Source organism: Aythya marila, assembly GCF_965140915.1.
Source record: "Aythya marila genome assembly, chromosome: 1".
Classification (NCBI taxonomy): Eukaryota; Metazoa; Chordata; class Aves; order Anseriformes; family Anatidae; genus Aythya; species Aythya marila.
The window spans coordinates 101,673,989-101,693,137 of NC_139042.1; the positions used below are offsets into that span (position 1 = coordinate 101,673,989).

Genomic DNA, 19,149 nt, shown 5'->3' on the forward strand with positions numbered 1-19,149 from the left:
ACAAGCTGCAGTTTGCCTACAGAGAACGAGGCCATAGATGTTGGCTCTAGACAGCTGAGGGAATTAATACAAGAGAAGCGGCTGCTGCACGTAACCTGCAGCCTGTGCCCTTCCAGCCCAACGGGCCGAGCTGAGGGCAACTGATGCATCCATAACCTTTACAGCTCTGCAGATGCCATCGTCCCACTTTCCAGGATCTTGCGTTTCTCTATAGCCTCTATAACCCCTGCAGCTCCCTTCATATGAACTGCAGGAAACCTGTGATGGGACCAGCTTGTCAAGTATTCAGCCTGGGCCTAAGCACAATAGTGGTTTAGGCCCTAACTTTGGGCCTAAATCACTCTTGTGGTTTCCACCACAAGATTAGTGATAAGCACAGATACTCATCCCAGTATACAGGAAACCTCCAAAGTACAAAGTTCTTTAAATGTGGGAGTGGGAATGGACAGATCCAGCTGCGAACCTCTACCTACATTTGGACTACTGCTTTAGAAGAAAATGCAGAAGAGAAACACAAGGCCAACTACAAGAGTGCGGCATATGGTTGGAATCCAAACAGGAAGATGGGTGGACCTGACCCAGCCTAATTACCGGGTTTTTGACTAAAAGCAAATCAGAAAGCTAATGGGCAAGGAACTAAATTTGTTCTCAACCTGCTCTAACTAACGTTTATCCAAAACTTGCATTGTTTTGACTGGAGGATGAGATTTCTCATGAGGCAGGTTTGAACCCACTCATCACATTCCTTTGAATGGTGCTGATTATGAAACACATGAGACAACACAGGAACCACCTGAAGGTTAAAACAATGCCAATGGTGCACTTGGGCATATGAGCATTCACATCACTGTACCTTTCAATAATTAATTTGACTTTCGTACACTAGCTTACTTCAAGAAACAGGTGAGTGTACTAGCTGTGTGAAACCAAACATCGAGGGAGTAAAGTTAAACAAGCACTATCATGGTGATTTTGTGTGGAGTGGAAGAGGAGAAGTTAAAACCAAGTGTGAAATGAAGATTTCACCATTCACCTTGAAAGTCCAAGAGTAGGGAGTTACACAACAAATGCCAATATCCCTGTCAGTATTGGGGCAGGGTGGGGGAAACAGCAAGACAAGAATTAAACTGTGCTGCAGTTGTGAGATCAGGCACTGTGCCAGGAAAGACAAGCGTTATGCCAGACCCCAGTCTATGTAACAGATCTTTTAAATGGCTTATTGGCACTGAATTCCGGAAAATTACAGTGATTTACAGAATTGAAAGTCTCACCCACAAGGTACCTCAGCAATAATGTTTCTGGTCGCCTGGTAAGTGACCACAAAAGGACAAACCGCTTAAAAACCACCTTGGTTATTTTCATTAGGGATGGATTAAACTATGCTAGTAAATCACGTATCTTAAAACAAGAAGAAACAATGTGATATTTGACACATCCAAACCTGACTTAAGGTACAGTTAAAATGTTAAGAACAGGGGCACCTTCCATTGCACAGCAAGTCAGGATGAGCAAATCACATTGTCTAGCATTTTTCAGGCATTAATTTCGTCACTTTCAATTCTTTTCCTTTTTGCTTTCCCTTACTTCAGGGGTTGCAATTATATATATTTTCACATTTCCTAATAGAAAAAAAAAAGAAATTAGCTATTTCATGAAGTGTCACATAGACTGCTTTTGAGTTCTTAGACCTTATCAAACAACTGAATTATGTGCTTCTAACCATCTCTCTCCTCTTTCTAATTTTACTGCTTTTTTTTTTTTAACCTTTATGTATAATAACAATAGCAAAAATATGCTGGGTTTCATTAACTTTGGTAGAAACCATGAAAAGTTGCACTAAAGATCTTTTAATTTAATTTTTGAATAGAACACACGAAGAAAGGCAAATACAAATTCCTTGCCCTATTCCTTCAGAGAGACACATTTATGTTTTCCCCCCACAAACAAACATGAAGGTATAATTTTTACGATTATATTTTTTTTTTCCACAGCTGACTTGCTTAAAAAGATAAGAGGTAGCATGTAACATTTGAACAAGTGCATTGGTAGAAGGTACCTGCTGACTGATACGCAAGAATACTTTTCCAAAACCAACTTAGCTTAATCTCTGAAACAATGCCTTTGCAAGTATTACTGTTCTCACATTTTCCTTTGGAAGATGGTAGATTCAGCAAGAAGTATTTTGTTTTTTTAAAGAAAGTCAGAGTAATATATTTAACCCATATTCTTTCCCATTTTCTTTATTTATACTAAACAGAAACTCAGAACTAGAAAAGTAAATGTATCTACAAATGCACAAAATCCACTAGGTTCACAAAGCCTTCTGACATTTAATAAATATTAAATTCAAAATCCTGCTACTAGAAGGACATTAGGACTGAATGTGATGGGAGACAGCAGAGTGTAGGTTGTCTGTGCAGCCCTATTTGAGCCAGCCTGAGAATCAGCAGAAAAGCTATCTATTATGTTTGTTTCCACCCCACCTCTGCCATACTCAGAAGGCACTATATTCAATGTCTCTTTGTCCAACCTGTTCCCCTGTAGCTTATTTAAGGTACACAGTGTGAACTCTGCACCAAATGAAGTACTTGCCTCTGTGGAACTCACCACCTTGGTACCCTCACTCGGTAACTACAGGGTCAAACTACAAAAACGTCTTTGTTTTACAATTGGGAAAGCAAACAAAAAGTACCAGAAGCATGTAATAACTCTGGATGTTTAACTTAAGACATTGCATAACACTTTACAGAGAATGTGCCATCTACGCTTCCTAAACACAGCTGCCACTAGCAGCTTCTCCAAGTGGCCAGAATGCCTGCAGAGCACATTATCTCCACTCACGCAGCCAGAAAAAAGCAGAGGGCACCTTTCATACCAAGCTTTTCATAACAGCCACAAGATGCCAAGCCTAATGGAAGACTTCCATGGCAGAAGTTACTGTTTTAACCTTTTCTTCTTCACTCAAGTCACAATTTTTCTTCGGCAGTAATCAAAATAGAGATCCCATGTGAAAAATGGCATTATCTATCATGCCATCGGAGCTAAAACACCTGAATTCAAGATTAAAAACCTCTACTCCCAGAAAAAAATATATGTATTTGGTGTTTCATCCATGCATTCACGTGTAGTGTTTGTTAGAAGGCAAAGAAAAAAACAGTTAATACAGAAAATGCTTTACTACACTATGCTTGTAATAGCATAGCCTCACAAGAGCAGGAATTCCTACATTTCCACAAAGCACCCTAACACTGCTTTCTTGTTTCTAGTACAGACCACAAAGCCAACCTACATCACTGAAATGTAAAACAGAGCAGGAACTGCTGGCTAACTTTATGGAGGGATACGCAGCTACGAATTCACTGGCATGCAGTCATGCTGGTGTAATACATGTTGAAAAACCCAACTGCAAATTTCTCACTTCCAACTTTTTTCATAAAGTATAAAGGGCACAGTGCTTGAAATAGGATGGTATATATCATTATTTCACAAGAACATCTCAAAATATCTAGTAGAGGTATCAGAAGGATTTATTGAATTGATTACTACATAAATATATATATATATATATATATATATATATATATATATATATATATATATATAGGGGACCTCTCTCCAACATTTCAGTCATTACAGGTGACAACATTTTTGCTTATAAAGCTTTTGCTTATTACTTAAGGAAAATGCTGTTGCTGATTACTCTGGTTTTTGAGGTCAGAAAACTGTAACCGTTCTTTGGAAATCTACTATGTATTGAACAGGCAAGTCTGATGCCATTAAGCTCCTGAAAAAGGCTCAACATTCACATAAGTCATATAGGTGGTTTGCAGAGCTAGCAAACTGCTTTCTTAAGGGGTCACGAAAGCCTGGCTATATCTTACTCATCACTTCCTCAATTAAATTAATTCTCTGCACCCATAGCCTCATCCATCACTTCAGTTAAGGCTTTATACTCAAATGGTGATTAGATTTGCCAACTCAGCATCAATGTAATTACCTCTCAAAGCAATGTGCTGTTTCATCAATTCCATTTGAACATTACTTGTCCTAAGAAGAAATCCAACAATTACCAGTCTTTCTAGAGTCATTAACACTCTTGTGTGTCTATGCTTTCTGAATTTCATTTTAATAACCTTTACATGAAAAAGGGGGAAAAATATTGCTATTAATAAGACATCATGAATTACCCAAATACTAAGAAATTGCCTACATGAGTGTTAGAAACAATTAATGTAAGAACGTGAGACACCGAATACATTAAAAGTGTATAGAATATGCTAATAGGACAAAATACTTCAAGAGATATTCATCATAAACAGTAATATTATGCCAGTAATTTGATGATACCTGAAATTCATAAAGAAAAGCAATTAAGTTTTATCATTAGAATGCTTATTCTTAATACTTACTCCCCCAAATGAATTTAGTTTCTCTAAATTTAGTGATTGACAATCGCTGTAGCGCAAAGTTCACCTATTTCAACCACTGATGTTAATCTACACTGAAGGCAAACTTGGGGCCAAAGGCAATTAAAAATAAGTATGTTTTTAATTCCTTATATTAATGTTAGAGCACTGACTTACAATTAGGAACAATTTCTATTAGGACAGCTGAGGAGGCCACTGCCTCTGACTGCATCCCTGCTCCTGTCTCACAGATGACTGAGCTCGCCACGAAACAGATCCTGCACCACTGCAATAGCACACCACTGCTGCCATGAGGTTCAGTTTCTTTAACTTTGCAGGGGTACAAACCGCCTGCAGCTCAGTCAGCACAGATGGAAAGAAGGAAATCTTTTTTTATCCATCCAAAAGCAAGTCATTTCCTGCTTTTAAGTCAGAACCTGCAGTCCAGACCCTTTGTTAGCTTCAGTCTGGTTTAGTTTTACTAGCATCTGGGGAGTGGAGGTGGTGGTGATTTTTTTTAAATAATCATTTAGGAGATTTCCACTGGAGGATTTCTCACTGACATTTCAGAAATTGACTTTCCAATTTAATGAAAAAGCTTACATCAAAGAGAATTCATTGTTGTTTGTTTTAATGTGATTAATAAGATGGCTTGAAAATAGATGAATACTCAACCGAGACAAAATGAATGTTAATTTTCTTTTTCCTCCAGTGACTGTGTTTCAAATGAAGAATTTAGCTTCGGTACCTTCCTTTTTCTTGATCAATACCACTTTTTTCAGCTTTACAATAGCAAAAGCTTCAGGATGCCAGTTATCCTATTTCTACATTTTTAAGACAAATCTTCTGAGCTCAGAGCTGGCCCCAGTTAAGCTACTGATTTTTGATTAGATGTTGCAGGACAACGTTAACAGTAAAAGCGATGGGAGAGGAGGAAGAAAGAACAGACAAGACCCAAAATGCCACAAGATGCTAGCATGTGTATGAGCGAACTGGTAGAAATCAAGGATTTAAGAAGCAGTAAGGACCTCAGGGAATGTCAGTCTCCAAGTACTCATATTTCTCTGCCAGCGGTTCTCCACAGCCAGCCAGCAGGCCGGGCCTGCCTTCTCCTCAGGCCTGCAGCACTCCCTGGATCTCATGAGGATGCTGGTGCTCCAACTCCTGTGCCATCGTTGCTACAGGGGTGCTATCGCACATAGGAGCTGGCCTTGCTGTGGAAACATTTAGGAGAAGGACACCTGGCTGCTGGCTGTCAGCACAAGACACTGCCCAAGGCCCATCCAACAAGGCTCTCTAGGGAAGCGACACAGAAACCTCTCTCTGAAATGGGAGGAAGCAACGTGTGTCGACACCACCACCTGCACCTTCCAGTTTTGTCAAACGAGCTTTTCTCCATGTTGGAGCTGTGCTTGTTTCTTCCAGCTTTAGTTCAAATGCCAAAGAGAGTGAAGTACTGGCAGGATTTGTAGATAAGGAAGATTAATAAAAAGTAACTAAGATCTCCCTCATCAACTAATATGCAGGGGGCAGAAATACGTCCCTGTCAAATAATCTCTCGAAAGGCTTGTCTTTCCTGCTCTATTTCTGAAAGCATTTTCTGGATGGATGGATGGATCTGTGTATGTGAAGAGATGAACAGGAGAAACAGAAGGGTGAGGGGGACAAAGGGAGATGCAAAGGGGAGAAAAGGGACACAAGGATTTCATGTTTTGGAGAGTCCTTGTAGATGAACAGCCCAAGTGCAGAGAACAGTAAAGAGCAGCCACACCATCTGCAGCTCTGTATCACAACTAAAACATCGGCTGCTTCATGGCTCTTGCTTGCATGAAATCTCCCGCTGCTCCGTGATGCAGAGACTCAGACAAAGGGAGTTAAGCACGAGCTAGTCAGAGTTACACTTACAAAAGGGAAGACAATTTTCCAATTATAGCAATGGCAAAAGCCCATAAAATTGACTTTTAAAATTACTATACTGACTCTTGTATACTCATCACCTTTTACCTATTAAATTTGCTTGCTATGTGTCACTGTTTAGACTCAGGAATTTTTCATAAATATTTCCGCAGGCAGACATCCAAATTGCTTGTCTGGCCTGCCTAATTTATGTCAAGTCAGTAGCATAACATACCATGAGGACTTAGTGTGTTACTGCAGCAGGTCAGGGCACTTTATGACCGTGGCCAATTTAAATGCACCTTGTGACAGTCTGATTTGATGACAACACTCCAGAGAATTTCGATTGTAGCTCATTTGATGCTCAGGTTAACTTGCAGGCATTTATGAAGGGAAGACAGTAGGTAAAACATGTATTGACATCTTTGTACAACTTGTGTCATAAAGACATAAAAAGAGCAAGAAAGTGAAAGAAATGAAATGTACAGTTCCTCTGTGTCAAATGAGAATCTTGGTAAAATTATTCAGCAAAGCAATTTTGTCAACCCCTGTGACTCCTCTTCCCCAAATGCTCTAACAAACTGACAATTAAAAGCATAGGGTCTCACCTGGAAACAATTCAGTGTAACAGCCACACATACTGTTCTGCTTTCACCATTAGGAAAAAAAAAGGCTGGTTTTAAAAGCTTTTCAGGATTTCTTGGATTATGGTTGAAGGAGGCAATTAAGAAAAGTCAGTTTTTCCAGATGCCTACCACTGACAGGAAAAAAAAACAAACGCACATGTTCTTTAAGAAATTAAAAAAAAAAAAAAAAAAAAAAAAAGATGTAGTGTTTTAACAACTACTTTTGCAGCATCCAGGACATGACCACTCACCCTTAAGGTCAGTCTGTTACAGCCTTGCAAAACCAGAGTACAACGTGACCACCATGTTATATAGCACAAATTTTTATTTGGGTCTTACTTCGCAGATGTCTGACTTTCAGCATGAAGTGGACTCAACCCTTTTGGATTATTTATTTTAGTTTAAAAAATCTACTCTATTAACTATCCTAAGGGCAGGTATGAACAAACCATAAAACTCTGCCTGGCAGAAGTTTATGAGGAATTGTAAACCAAGCCCTTACGATACACACTAATCCCCACAACATGACATTTAGAACACTCCCCAAATCATTAAATCAGGCTGAACATACATTAAATACGCTGAACAGACAAAGTTAATTTGGCCCAACCTGCCAAGGGAAAAACAATGAGAAAATTAAATCCTGTATTTTGGATCTTGAAAATAAATTCAGACAGTCTAGAAAAACAAGGCCTAATTGAAGCTAAGGAACTATCTTGTGCTTCTGAGCATGGGAATAATATCCTAAGGAAAAGCCTTCTACACACCCCTCAACAAGAGCCACACTGTCTCTCAGTTACCCTGATGTAACAGAGAGATAAATGACACCAACCTCTTCTCCAGGTGGAAAGGAAAGCTTGGGAGGTCTCATATAAGGTGATGAGAAGGGGCATGTTTGAGACAGATGTAGCCAGAAAACATGGAAGTTTTTAGCTCAACCCCCACTCCTGAAGATGTCTGGCCTTGGACATGAAGGATGCCAAAGCTCCTAACAAGTGTCCAGGTACGGGCAGGAGGCCATGAGGCTGCGCTGCGTCTCAAGGGCAGCCAGAGCTTTTAGGTCATTTGACTGAATTGTAGCTATAAATGGTGATCTCTGCAGCTTTACTGAAAGTCAGCACCTGCATCTGGCTGTCCCTCAGGCAGTCTTCAAGGTAAGTTTTAATTAAAGGTGTGGATAACAGCAAGGAACGCCACCACTGAAAACGCTTGTGACCTCTTAGTCAGAGTTGCACGCTATTTCAGGACAAGCACGATGTGACATCATTTCAAAAGCACGGGTGGATCCTGCCTTTTGGCCTCGCAAACTCAAGAGGGGTGGGCCACATCCTTCAGAGCAGCACACCCTTCGTCTTTTTCCCAAGCACTTCCAACAAGCAATGTCACGAGGCAAGCCGTGTCCTTTCCACTGGTGGTCAGAGGCGGGGTGGGACAAACGTCCACCTGTGACAACGCGGCAGCACAAAATGCCTCCACACACCCTGATGGCACAGGTTACAGACTGAGGAGCGAGAAATATGCAGTCCTGCAGCCCGGGTGATAGCAACAGGATGGTTTCTGCCCCAGTCGGAGGAGTGGGCCATGCTCTGGTGGACCACCTGCTGACTCCCAACACTGAAGACACCAAGATACCCATGGCAAAAGCATCCACAAGGCCCTACTTGTACGACAGAACCCAACCACACAGGTAGACCTTAAGGGAACAACAACAGAAAGGTAAACTGGAAGAGAGAGCTACTACTGAAGTACTCATGTACTACTGGGAACTGAGTTCTAGCCTGAAATCCTGACTTTTGGGTAGAAATGGAAAAACAAATCAGCCCAGTAAGAGCTGCTTCAGAAATGCTGTGGCACGCCAGCCACAAACCCAGGCCAGTGTAGAAGGCTTTGGATTGAAACAAACATTGTTTATGTAAGATCACCCATTTAAGATTAAAAATACAAACTTCAGTGAACACTTCAAACGGAGTTACTTTAATAGCATAAAATACTGGGAATTTAGCACTGGAAAATAACCCCCTACTTTTCACTTCCTTTCTCCCTCACAATCAGCTTAGGACTACGGCATACATATATAGACACACACACAAACATATGTTTATATGTGTATGGATATATATATATATATAGGTATACAAAAATATACCAAAAAAAAAAAAAAAAAAAAAAAAAGAACTACCACCTACTGCTGCATGAGATTTATTTATTTTTTAATGACTAAATTTGAAGAGGATTTCTGGCTCCAATACACACAGATTGAATGCAGTTTGGAAGCTGAAGAGGCAGCAAGAAATATGAGTGAGTCAGTGTAAGGGAACTACAAATTGCTTGGCTCTTCATCTGCAGTTGAAGTACGACTGCCCCATAAAAGGATTCTGTCATTTTCTTTTTGCATGCATGTCTATGGGAGGGGAAGAAAAAAGTAAAAAAAGGGGGAAAAAAAGCAGTATTTACTTGGAATTTTGGAAATTGATTCAAATGCAATTCCAGTTCCTATTCATGGAGTATACAAAATACTGAAGTTATTCTTTAACTACTCTCTTCACAGATGAAACTGTTTCAAGAGGAACAAAACGGACTAGAATAGTAAAGTAAATATTCAGTGACAAACATGAAAAAAAAAAACAGAAATAAATGGTCTTTTAACCAAAACTTTTATATACACCCTTGTGTGCTCTTCTATTTAAAATATTTTAGGAATCTTTGAGCAGATACAAGAAAAATTATATATATATATATATATATTATAACTGTATACATTATATAGATAAATAAATCAGGTACTAGATAACAGATCTCATATAAGATTTATTTTATACATTTCTGTATCTGTCATATATATATGAGGGAAAAAGCAAGGGGGTATGAAATCTGCACTCATTTCTGACTCTAAGAGAGTATTTTCCAATCAAAGGTTAAACAAAACACAGAGAGCTGACAGGGCAACAGTACAAAAGTTGGTTTACAAATCCCAACAAAAAGGTTATAAATTGCAACATTTTGACAACTGTTGGGAATATAAATCAGAAAACCCCCTAAACATGTCAAGACAGAAGACACAATGTTGCCTTATGTAGGTTTCTTAATCCAACAGCCCAGACAATTTACTCATTTATGAGACAAAACCAGAAATAATAATTTTAATAGATTCAACTCATTCTGTTTTTCATGAAGAACTCTTCCCTGCCATACAAACAAATGCCTCATCAGGGAAGATTTAGATGCCCATCAAGGAGCTGTTCCTAACTTTTCGTTGTCTTAATGTCTTCTCTTTACACCTAACTACAACTACTGTCCTTCACCTCTACCCTGTTCCTGAACTTGTTTTCACCTGGGTTATTAAGAAAGTCTAAACTCACAAAATGTAGACCTATTAACTTTCTGCATTATTCACTTCATTTGGTCCCAGTTTATTTTCATGCTTCTCCTTGAAAATGCTTGTGATTTGTCTCAAATTTTGGATTTTGTATCACTATTTGCAAAAGACACAATATCATCACCTAAGAAGTGGTTCCTTTTCTTTCTAGCACAGTATGAAATGATCAAAGTCTAGGGAGCACAAATAAAATTTCAATGTAGACCTTGATTTTATGAAGAAAACCATCTTGAAATAGTGGTTTAAATTCAGTTGCAAGGACATAAAATTGTTCATTGCTCTCACAGCTGGTGCCTAAGGCACTCAATTGAGTGATATGAAAAGGTCTTGACAGGACTGGACCACTCAATCACAACAGTCACAACCCACATTTGGCTCAGAATTAGCCTGTGTGTGCAGGAGATGCTAAGGGCTAAAGATGAGTGTCCTATAGCCAAGTCCTTTTCCTGTCTAGGGCTGTCTTGCAAAGGAAACCTCCACACTCCATCTAGCTGTAGCATACTAATTAGTCTTATTGTCAAAGGCTAGACATCAAAACAGATTTTCTTTTGTGTCACACAAAAGAAATAGCAGAAAAATATTCTTATGGAGAAGCTAACACCTAGAATACAGCTAACACCTAGAATACAGCTAACACCTAGAATAAATGAAAGCATTTCAAAACCTCCAACATTTGTCAAATGAGTACCTGCTGCAGTGCCCCCAGACTCCACAAGAAGCACCTTAGAGAAAAGTATTGGTCATTTAGAAGTCAATACATTATGTAATTAACCATTTTTGTTATAAATGCAGCAATACTTCTCACTGAGAAAAAAAAGATGAAGATGTAGAAAGTGAAAAAACTGTATTAGCAATAAGGTTTTATGTAGGGGGGGGGAAGGGAATGAGGGAGGGAGGGAGGGAACACATGGTTTTTAACCATTCTAGCTGGAATTTCCATTACAAGCAGGACTTCAACAGTGAGATCTTTTAGACAAATTTTTGGCATCTCTAGTAAGATGATAATATCAAGTTGAAGGGGAAAAAGCCACTCTTACCTTCCATCTGCATAGTCTGCATCTGCGCCTCCCCACCAGACATCTGAATCATCATCTTCAGCATCAGCTGAATCAAGATTGTCACTTTCCTCTGCTAATGGGCAGCAAACGAACTCCACGCCGCGAAACTTGTCAATCCCACAGGGCAGCAGCATGCCATAGTCATGCAGATTCATACTCTTCTCACTACAGGACTACAGAAATTAAAATATATACATAAAAAAAAAATCTTAGTGATGGAGGAAGCTGGAAAAAAATGTCACAGTCCTCAAGAAAATGTAAGGGGCCACGTACAGCTTTGGGCAGTTGAACTTGGTGAACAGCATGATTTCTGAATTTTGAAACATGACTTAGCATGGTCACCTGTGCATTCACTACCTGCACTCTACGTAGCTCCCTGTCTGTGTCTGCATGACCATGGCAAGAAAGCAGCTCTTCCTTCCCCTGCCCTTTAGTCCTTGCCTTTATGGAAGGACTCCCCTCCTCCCACATACTTGGTGACTCTATATGCTCTTGCTCAAAATCTTCAGAGGATCTGCCTCAAAAACAGAAGACCCGAAGGTGGAACAATTATTTGTCTTTCTGAGGTGTTAATACTATGAAACAGCTCATTGTGAGACAGATCAACACTTAAAATTAGAATTTACATACATGAAAGCTGGTGCCTTAAACACTATTTTTAAGAGGGCAACAGGATGGTTCATAACCAGGCAGGTTGTGAATATCACCAGAGAAGGGTACTCCACATCCTCTCTGGGAAACCTGTTTCAGTGCTCTGTCACCCTCACAATAAAGATTTTCCTCATATTCAGCTGGAACTTCCTGTGTTTCAGGTTGTGCCCATTGCCTCTCGTCCAGTCTCTGGGCAACACCAAAAAGAGTCTGTCCCTGTTGTCTTAATGCCCTCCCTCAAGCTACTTTATATACATTAATAAGATCCCCTCTCGGCCTTCAAATCTTCTCTAGGCTAAACAGCTCTTCCACCCTTTACTCATAATGAGATGTTCCAGTCCCCTAAATGTCTTTGTAGCTCTCCGCTGGACTTGCTCCTGTAGTAGTTCTGCGTCCCTCTTGTACTGGGGAGCCCAGAACTGGACACAATGCTCCAGGTATGGCCTCACCAGGGCTGAGTAGAGGGGCAGGATCACCTCCATCGACCTGCTGGCAACCCTCTTCTGAATGCACCCTAGCATACTCTTGGCCTTCTTGACCATAGCATACTCTTAGCATACTCACACCTAGCATACTCACACCTAGCATACTCTTGGCCTTCTTGACCTTCTTGGCACACTGCTGGCTCCTGGAATAGTGATACAGTTCTAAAAGAAGGTAGGAAATCTTAAGGCAGATTAACATACCTCTTTAGCAACAGTATGCCAGTGCAGGTGAGTTTCACACACATCCATTCTTTCCTGGTGAAGGAACTTGCACTTATCTGGTACCAGAAGGGCATCACTCACAAACTCGCCCACTGAAAGAAAAAAAAAAGAAAGAAAAAAAAGGTAATTATTTTGCTTCCTGAGCAGTGCAGTTTCTGAATGGTGCTTCCATTTCCATAATGCTCAGACTTTTGATTTGAAAGTAGCTCCTGCCTTTGATGCCAGAGATGTATTAGATTATGAAAACATTAGTCTAGCATAATACAGCAATTTCTACGTGCCCTTTGTGAAACGTGATAGACCCACTGAAGACACATGTGGTGCAGCGTGAAGGCAGGAGATGGTGGGATCCAGCTTCTGGAAGGGGTCTGAAGTGCTTTGAAATACTAACAGCTTTTCCAGTACAAAATAAATCTGACATTAACACATTGCTTTAAATGATTCTAGAGCATTCCTATTTAACTACAGCACTAACTGTCCACATTTTTGTTGATGCAGCCTCTCACTTTATTGCAACCTCATTTCATCAGCCAGATGAATTCAGGTTAGCCAAGAAGGCCAGTGGAGCTCAGAAGCCAGGGAACATGATGGCTCATTGATTGCCTGCCTATCCGATCAGACTGAAGTGGGAAAAAAGGCCCTTTCCATGTACAGAACCAACCAAAGAAATTGTGGTACCTTCAGCAGCAGGACACACTATTGAAGTACATAATGCTCACAGCTTCGGCACTTATGGTTAAAAAGAAACCCAGCTAATAAACAACACGATTTATTAGACTAACATAACTAATCCTATACAAGTCTGGCATTGCAATTAAAGAACCCAACCCCCCTGAAAAATATTTTGAAAGGAAAAATTAGGGAATGCTTTCAAGAAGTTGATATGCGGAGCAGCCCCTGCATTGTGAAAGCGCATGACTCAGCTGGCATAAATTACCAGCTCCCCGAAGCACAATTGGCTGCGAGCTCCAAAAAACTACCGTAGGTTTTAGATGCCCAAACCAAGATGGCCCAGTGGCTGCCCACATACAATAATGAGTTAATGAATCGGAAGGAGATTGAGTGCAAGTTTTCTGTTCGGTAGAGGGTCATCTCGGGGAGCTGATGAAACAGCCCTCGAGGCTTACAATTACAAAGCCTGTTTTAAAAATAATCAACGCCCTGTGCGCTGGGGGAAAGCACAGTTCAGCAAGTATATGTATAGAGCTTTGCTAATGACCCCCACAAATATTTCACACAAAGTTCCCTGTTCTACTTCAGTGCTTTTGATCTCAGGTCTTTAAAAGCCAGTTGGTTAATTTACTAGGAAAAAAGGGTTTTATTACCTTTACCGTTGCGGAACGTACTCTGTGGCTTGCCAATTATTAACAGAAATGCTTTCTAGAGGAGTCTAGAATCAGCTTGTAAAAATAACGAGTTAAAATACTTTCTGATAATCCGAAATACAAGATTTGCAGCTTTTGCTAAAAAAATCTGTGCTGCCAGTGGTATCCAACCTAAATCCTGCACTGCAATTTGAATAAATTTACACCTTGGTTTTAGCAGTAGTCTTCAAGTGGGGGACTATCCTGCCACACCCCCAAAATGACCCAGTTCACAGGAAAGGGCTGGTGCATTTAGCCAAGTGCCTGAGCATTATGTGAGCACATGGGTGTTTTTCTCACAGAGTATGTCTGCTTTGCTCTCATAGGACATAACCCTTCATGGAGAACTGCACTTGCACAGTGCCGGCTGTTCAAGCATGTGGAACATTCAGAGCAGTCTTAACATTTCTACAAAATGATAAAAATCCTGTAAAATTGGCAAATATCATGAAGTTCATTTTACTCCAGCAAAATGGACTAGATTTTAGAAGCTATGCTTCTCATAATCCATTCACTTTAACACCCTATAGCGTTGTCAGAATATTGTTGTTGCAAAACTAGAAGCCAATTAATAGTATATAGCTCACTGCTCAAAAATAATCAGAGTCACAGAATGGTTTAGGTTGGAAGAGACCTTAGAGCCCATCCAGTCCCATCCCCCTGCCATGGGCAGGGACACCTCCCACCAGACCAGGTTGCCCAAAGCCCCATCCAGCCTGGCCTTGAACACCTCCGGGGATGGGGCACCCACAGCTTCTCTGGGCAGACACCTACATTCTCGGCAGAATTAGGTTACACCATTTCAGCAAAAGGAACAAACGCTGATGTATCACTCAGTTGCACACCTCAAAAATAGGGTGGAAAGCTATACATCAGAAGTTCTGGGTGGTGTCACTCAGAAACGCTGTCTGGCAACGTGCAATTTTAAAAAGTGTGATTTATTTAACATAGATTAATAAACTAAAGAAATATCAGACATTTTGACATAACTCAAAGTATGGAATTAGATTTGACTTCTATATACATAATATACATCTGCTTTACAAAATAGATCCCTTGAAAACAAGGTAACCACATCCTCATGATAACCCAACTTCTCACTTCAAGTGAGGCTCCATTTTGCAACCGATTGCTGGGTCTCACAGAGATAAACAACTCACTGGAACAAGCCCCCCTTTTCAGAAGCAGCTGGGGAGAAGGGCAGTTGTTTAAACAGAAGACTCCATTATACAGAAGTATAATAAATTATTTAGACTTAGTTTGAGTAGCTGGGGAATTACCAATCACTTGCAACTTCACATGTGATTCCTGTTGCCCTCAGTTAATTGTTTTTTCATTGCAAATAAAATTAATTTCTGCCCATTATTTTTACACACAAAGATTACGTCTTGGCAACTTTTTTCATCCCTTTTATAATAATTTTCAGTAATAAACTGAAGTTTAAACACAAGGCTTTGCATTTTTGTTCTAGGTGGGTGGGTTTGTTGTTTTTTTGTTTGTTTGTTTGTTTGCTTGTTTTAATAAATCCCTGCTCAAGTGGCAGCTTGATGAACTGAATGAAGTTCAGTTGGCAAATGAAACATTTATTTTGCCTGGGCTGGTCTAAGAGAAACACAGGTCTACCAGAAATAGCACTTTAAATACATTTGGCTTGTGGACAAGCTTCTTTTCTACCTGTGTTACTCCAGTACACATTTAACTTGCAGTGCTGCTGAATCATAAGCCTTTGGGGACTGTTTTGCTGTTTTGAACAAGTCACCCACAGACTACTCAGGGGAAATAAACACATGAAGAGCGAGCAATCCCGTGCCTCTTAAGAGCGGGGGCCAATGTCAATGAGCTCTAAAAATACGGGGAAAAATGTAATACCTCTGTGCCCTGCTGCTGCTTCAAAACCAAGTGAAATCACCACCCATAACTACATCAAGCACAAAAGCAGACTCCAAAAAACCTTAAGACAAATGCTTGTCTCTTCCTCTCGCAAGAGAACACCAGTAGGAAGGGGTAACAGCAGCACAAGGCACGACCAAGCTGCTTCAGGGCCTTCACGTTTTGTTGACTGATGGAGCACCCCGGCCCCACACTGGTTTTTGTTAACACCATCACGTCCTGGGGTCACAGCGGGCTGTCCTCGGTACCCTGCTGCCTGCAAGGCTGCCATGGGGCGAACGTTTCCCCAGGCAGCAGCAGTGCCGTGAGCCCCGCCAGCCCCGCTGTCCCCTCGGTGTCCCCTCGTCCCCACCAGCCCCTCGCCCCATGGTCAGCTGCCAGGGGGCAAGCCACAGCTGAGACAATGGCAGAACGGTTGGCAAAGCTTACATTTCAATCCCTACCACAAAGGAGTGGTATTACCACCACTGCTGGCACACTGCCGTGGTTGGGCTTGCATTTATCTACCCGTGTTTTTGTGTTTTTTATCCCTCTGCCTTTTTCAAGGTCTCCTGTATTTTGATTCCAGCCCTACACCTGTGGTCTGCTGAGGTAACTGTAATAATAAAACATGATGGCACAATTTGTCTTCTGATGAGTTCATAAATCATGGAGGTTCCTCAAAGTAATCCAAGAGGCACACACAAGAAGCACTTGTTCAGCAGTAGGTGCTTACCTACTTGCAGGGAAGCTCTGAAGAGAACCAGGGGGCTTCGCCTTCTGAGTCCCTGACCCCCCTGGAGCAAACAGCCCTGGGGAGTTCTGGGATGAGATCAAGTTACCACGTTGAAAACAAACGAGTAAAAAAAGCCCACAAAAAACCTTGTACCTACAATTCATTCAGTCAAGGGCTCTTTTGAGACTAAGCTGCTTGCTCCCAACTCAAACCTATGCCTCTTACCAGCTATGTGTAAGTCATGGTATTCACTTAGGAGCTAAATGTCCCTGTAAGACAAATCGTGCCAGCATAGTAAGTCACAGCTTAATTTCATTTCACAACTCTCATTTCATTAATCCCTTTCCCAATGCCCATTTCTTCATTACTTTTGCAGCAGACTTCTTCACACTGCCACATCCTGGCGTATCCATCCCAGGGTGGGGGCAGCTCACGTCTTTCAAAGACAGCTTTGCCACAGACCATAGGTTGCAGCCACAGGTTACAATGCCACATTTTACTACCGAATAATTCCCGTTCAGCCAGGCATGCTCTGTTCTCTGAAAACCTGGAACAACAACAGATTTTGTGCTGCAAGACCTGAAGTTATGGTTCAGAAATACACTCTTCAACGCTGCAAAGACTGAGAACATTAAGATTCAAACTCTAACAAAAGAATTAGGATTATAGTGAAGGCCATCTGATCACAGCCTTTTAAATCTTCTTTACAAAGAAAAAGTCTCAGCAAGTGAGCACGCTCGTAAGAACATGATTGGCCTATGCTTTAATGGCAGATATGTTATAATAAATATATATCTCAAAATATAGTCATAATAACTCAAAATAAAAATACTGTATTCTGTGTGAGACATGGCCCTGATCAGCAAATTTTCCATTCACCGCATGAAACAGATGGGATGTGAGGAGCCATCCAACACTGCACAAAGGGAGCAAAGATAAGATGAGCAAGGTAATGAAACCAAACCTTACGATGAAACCAAACACCTGTTAGCAGATGGTTGGCATCTCAACCGAAAAATAAGTATGTTCAAATTATGTTCAGAGGAGTACTTTCAAACAAAGCTTGTGCTAAATATTGCATGAGAATGCACCGCAAATGATGATGCTCCAGGACTCATGGCTTCATTTGTAGTGTCACCAATGAGAACAAAGCTGTGCTGAAATGAATTAACTTGTAAGTGCCTGAGCCTACACACTTGAGAACGTGGGGAGAAATGTGTCCTCTTGCTATGCTTTCACACGGATTATACCAAGCAGTCGCATGCCAGGACACTGGCAGCAAGCAGCAGAGCCACCCCTGCCCAACCCAACCCCAAGGGCTCTTATAGGTGCAGCAGCTCAGCTTTGCTGCCTCTTGTGCCTACCCTGGGTACATTTATTTAAGCAGCTGTGTCACTTCAGGTGCCCCTATTAAGGGAAACAAAGGAAAGCACCAAATGTGAAGTGTTACTCACAGGATGATTTACTTCAAAAATCCATCTTGTTTTTCAGCTAAATGATTGAGTAAGTACAATTGTTTAGAAATGTACTGAACAAGTTCCAGTGTTCAAGATTTCACAGCCAGCACCCACAGATGAAGAGGGAGAGGCTGGTCTGATCCAGGGGGGTGATGCTGTACCCCATCCCTGGGGATGATGCCAGCCTTGGTCCATGGTGCAGCCTTCCTCTCACTCTGGCACAAGCTGCATTCAGCCAGACTGTGAAAGACCTTCAAGCTGCCTTAAATGATTTTAACAGCCCATAGTAAACCAGGGCTTCAGAGATTTCTCCAATTTCAAATTTAATTTAAAATGGAAGTGAAAGAGAAGCAGTGTTTAGGAAATACATAAAAACCCAGGTGTAGGTATATGAAAGATAATTCAACCTATGCTATTACTACCAATATTAATACCTGTACCCAGTGTGGCATTAAATACCACCCTACTCCATTTCCTTCCCCGGTAACTTGTAAACCATTTAGAGCAGCATCAGCCAGGGCTGAAAACACAGGACAGCCACCAGCAAAGGACAGGCTGTGAAGGAGCTGGCCTGCAACTGTGCATACACAGCAACAAATACTCCCTACGCCAGCAACTCAAGCACACCACCTCTGCTACTTGCAACGTTTGTCTACTTACTGGGGTACAAAAGGTAAGGATTTCTGATGAACAAAGCTCTTTTATTAGAGGAGAAACTTCGTGGTAGTTGTAGCTGTACTACACCTTAACGTTTCGATGCTCTCAAAACAATTTGTGAAAAGTTCATTGTTGTGATTTTCAGAGCACTGCGATGGCACACGATTTATGACCATGCTGGAGACACGAGATCGAGGCAGTGGAAGACCCGCTGCAATGAAGGCACTGACATCTCAATTCTCACACCAGCAACCAAACAAGGGGTCCTAGCCCTGATGTACCACGTGCTCTTCCATGACTTTTGTAAAGTCCAAATACCGTACTTGAAATTCTGGAGTCAAAGGGC

General features: G+C 41.1%; 1 protein-coding gene across 2 annotated transcripts in view; it reads right to left on the reverse strand.

The window, feature by feature from the left end:
- Positions 1 to 19,149, reverse strand: part of APP (amyloid beta precursor protein) — a 214,084-nt gene that overhangs the window by 104,098 nt on the left and 90,837 nt on the right. For both annotated transcript variants that reach the window (XM_082781003.1, XM_082781002.1), the window contains exons 4-5: positions 12,700 to 12,812; positions 11,342 to 11,535 (exon numbers count right to left, since the gene is read on the reverse strand). In XM_082781003.1, coding sequence (XP_082637129.1) covers positions 11,342 to 11,535; positions 12,700 to 12,812 — 307 coding nt within the window. The remainder of the gene's footprint in view (positions 1 to 11,341; positions 11,536 to 12,699; positions 12,813 to 19,149) is intronic.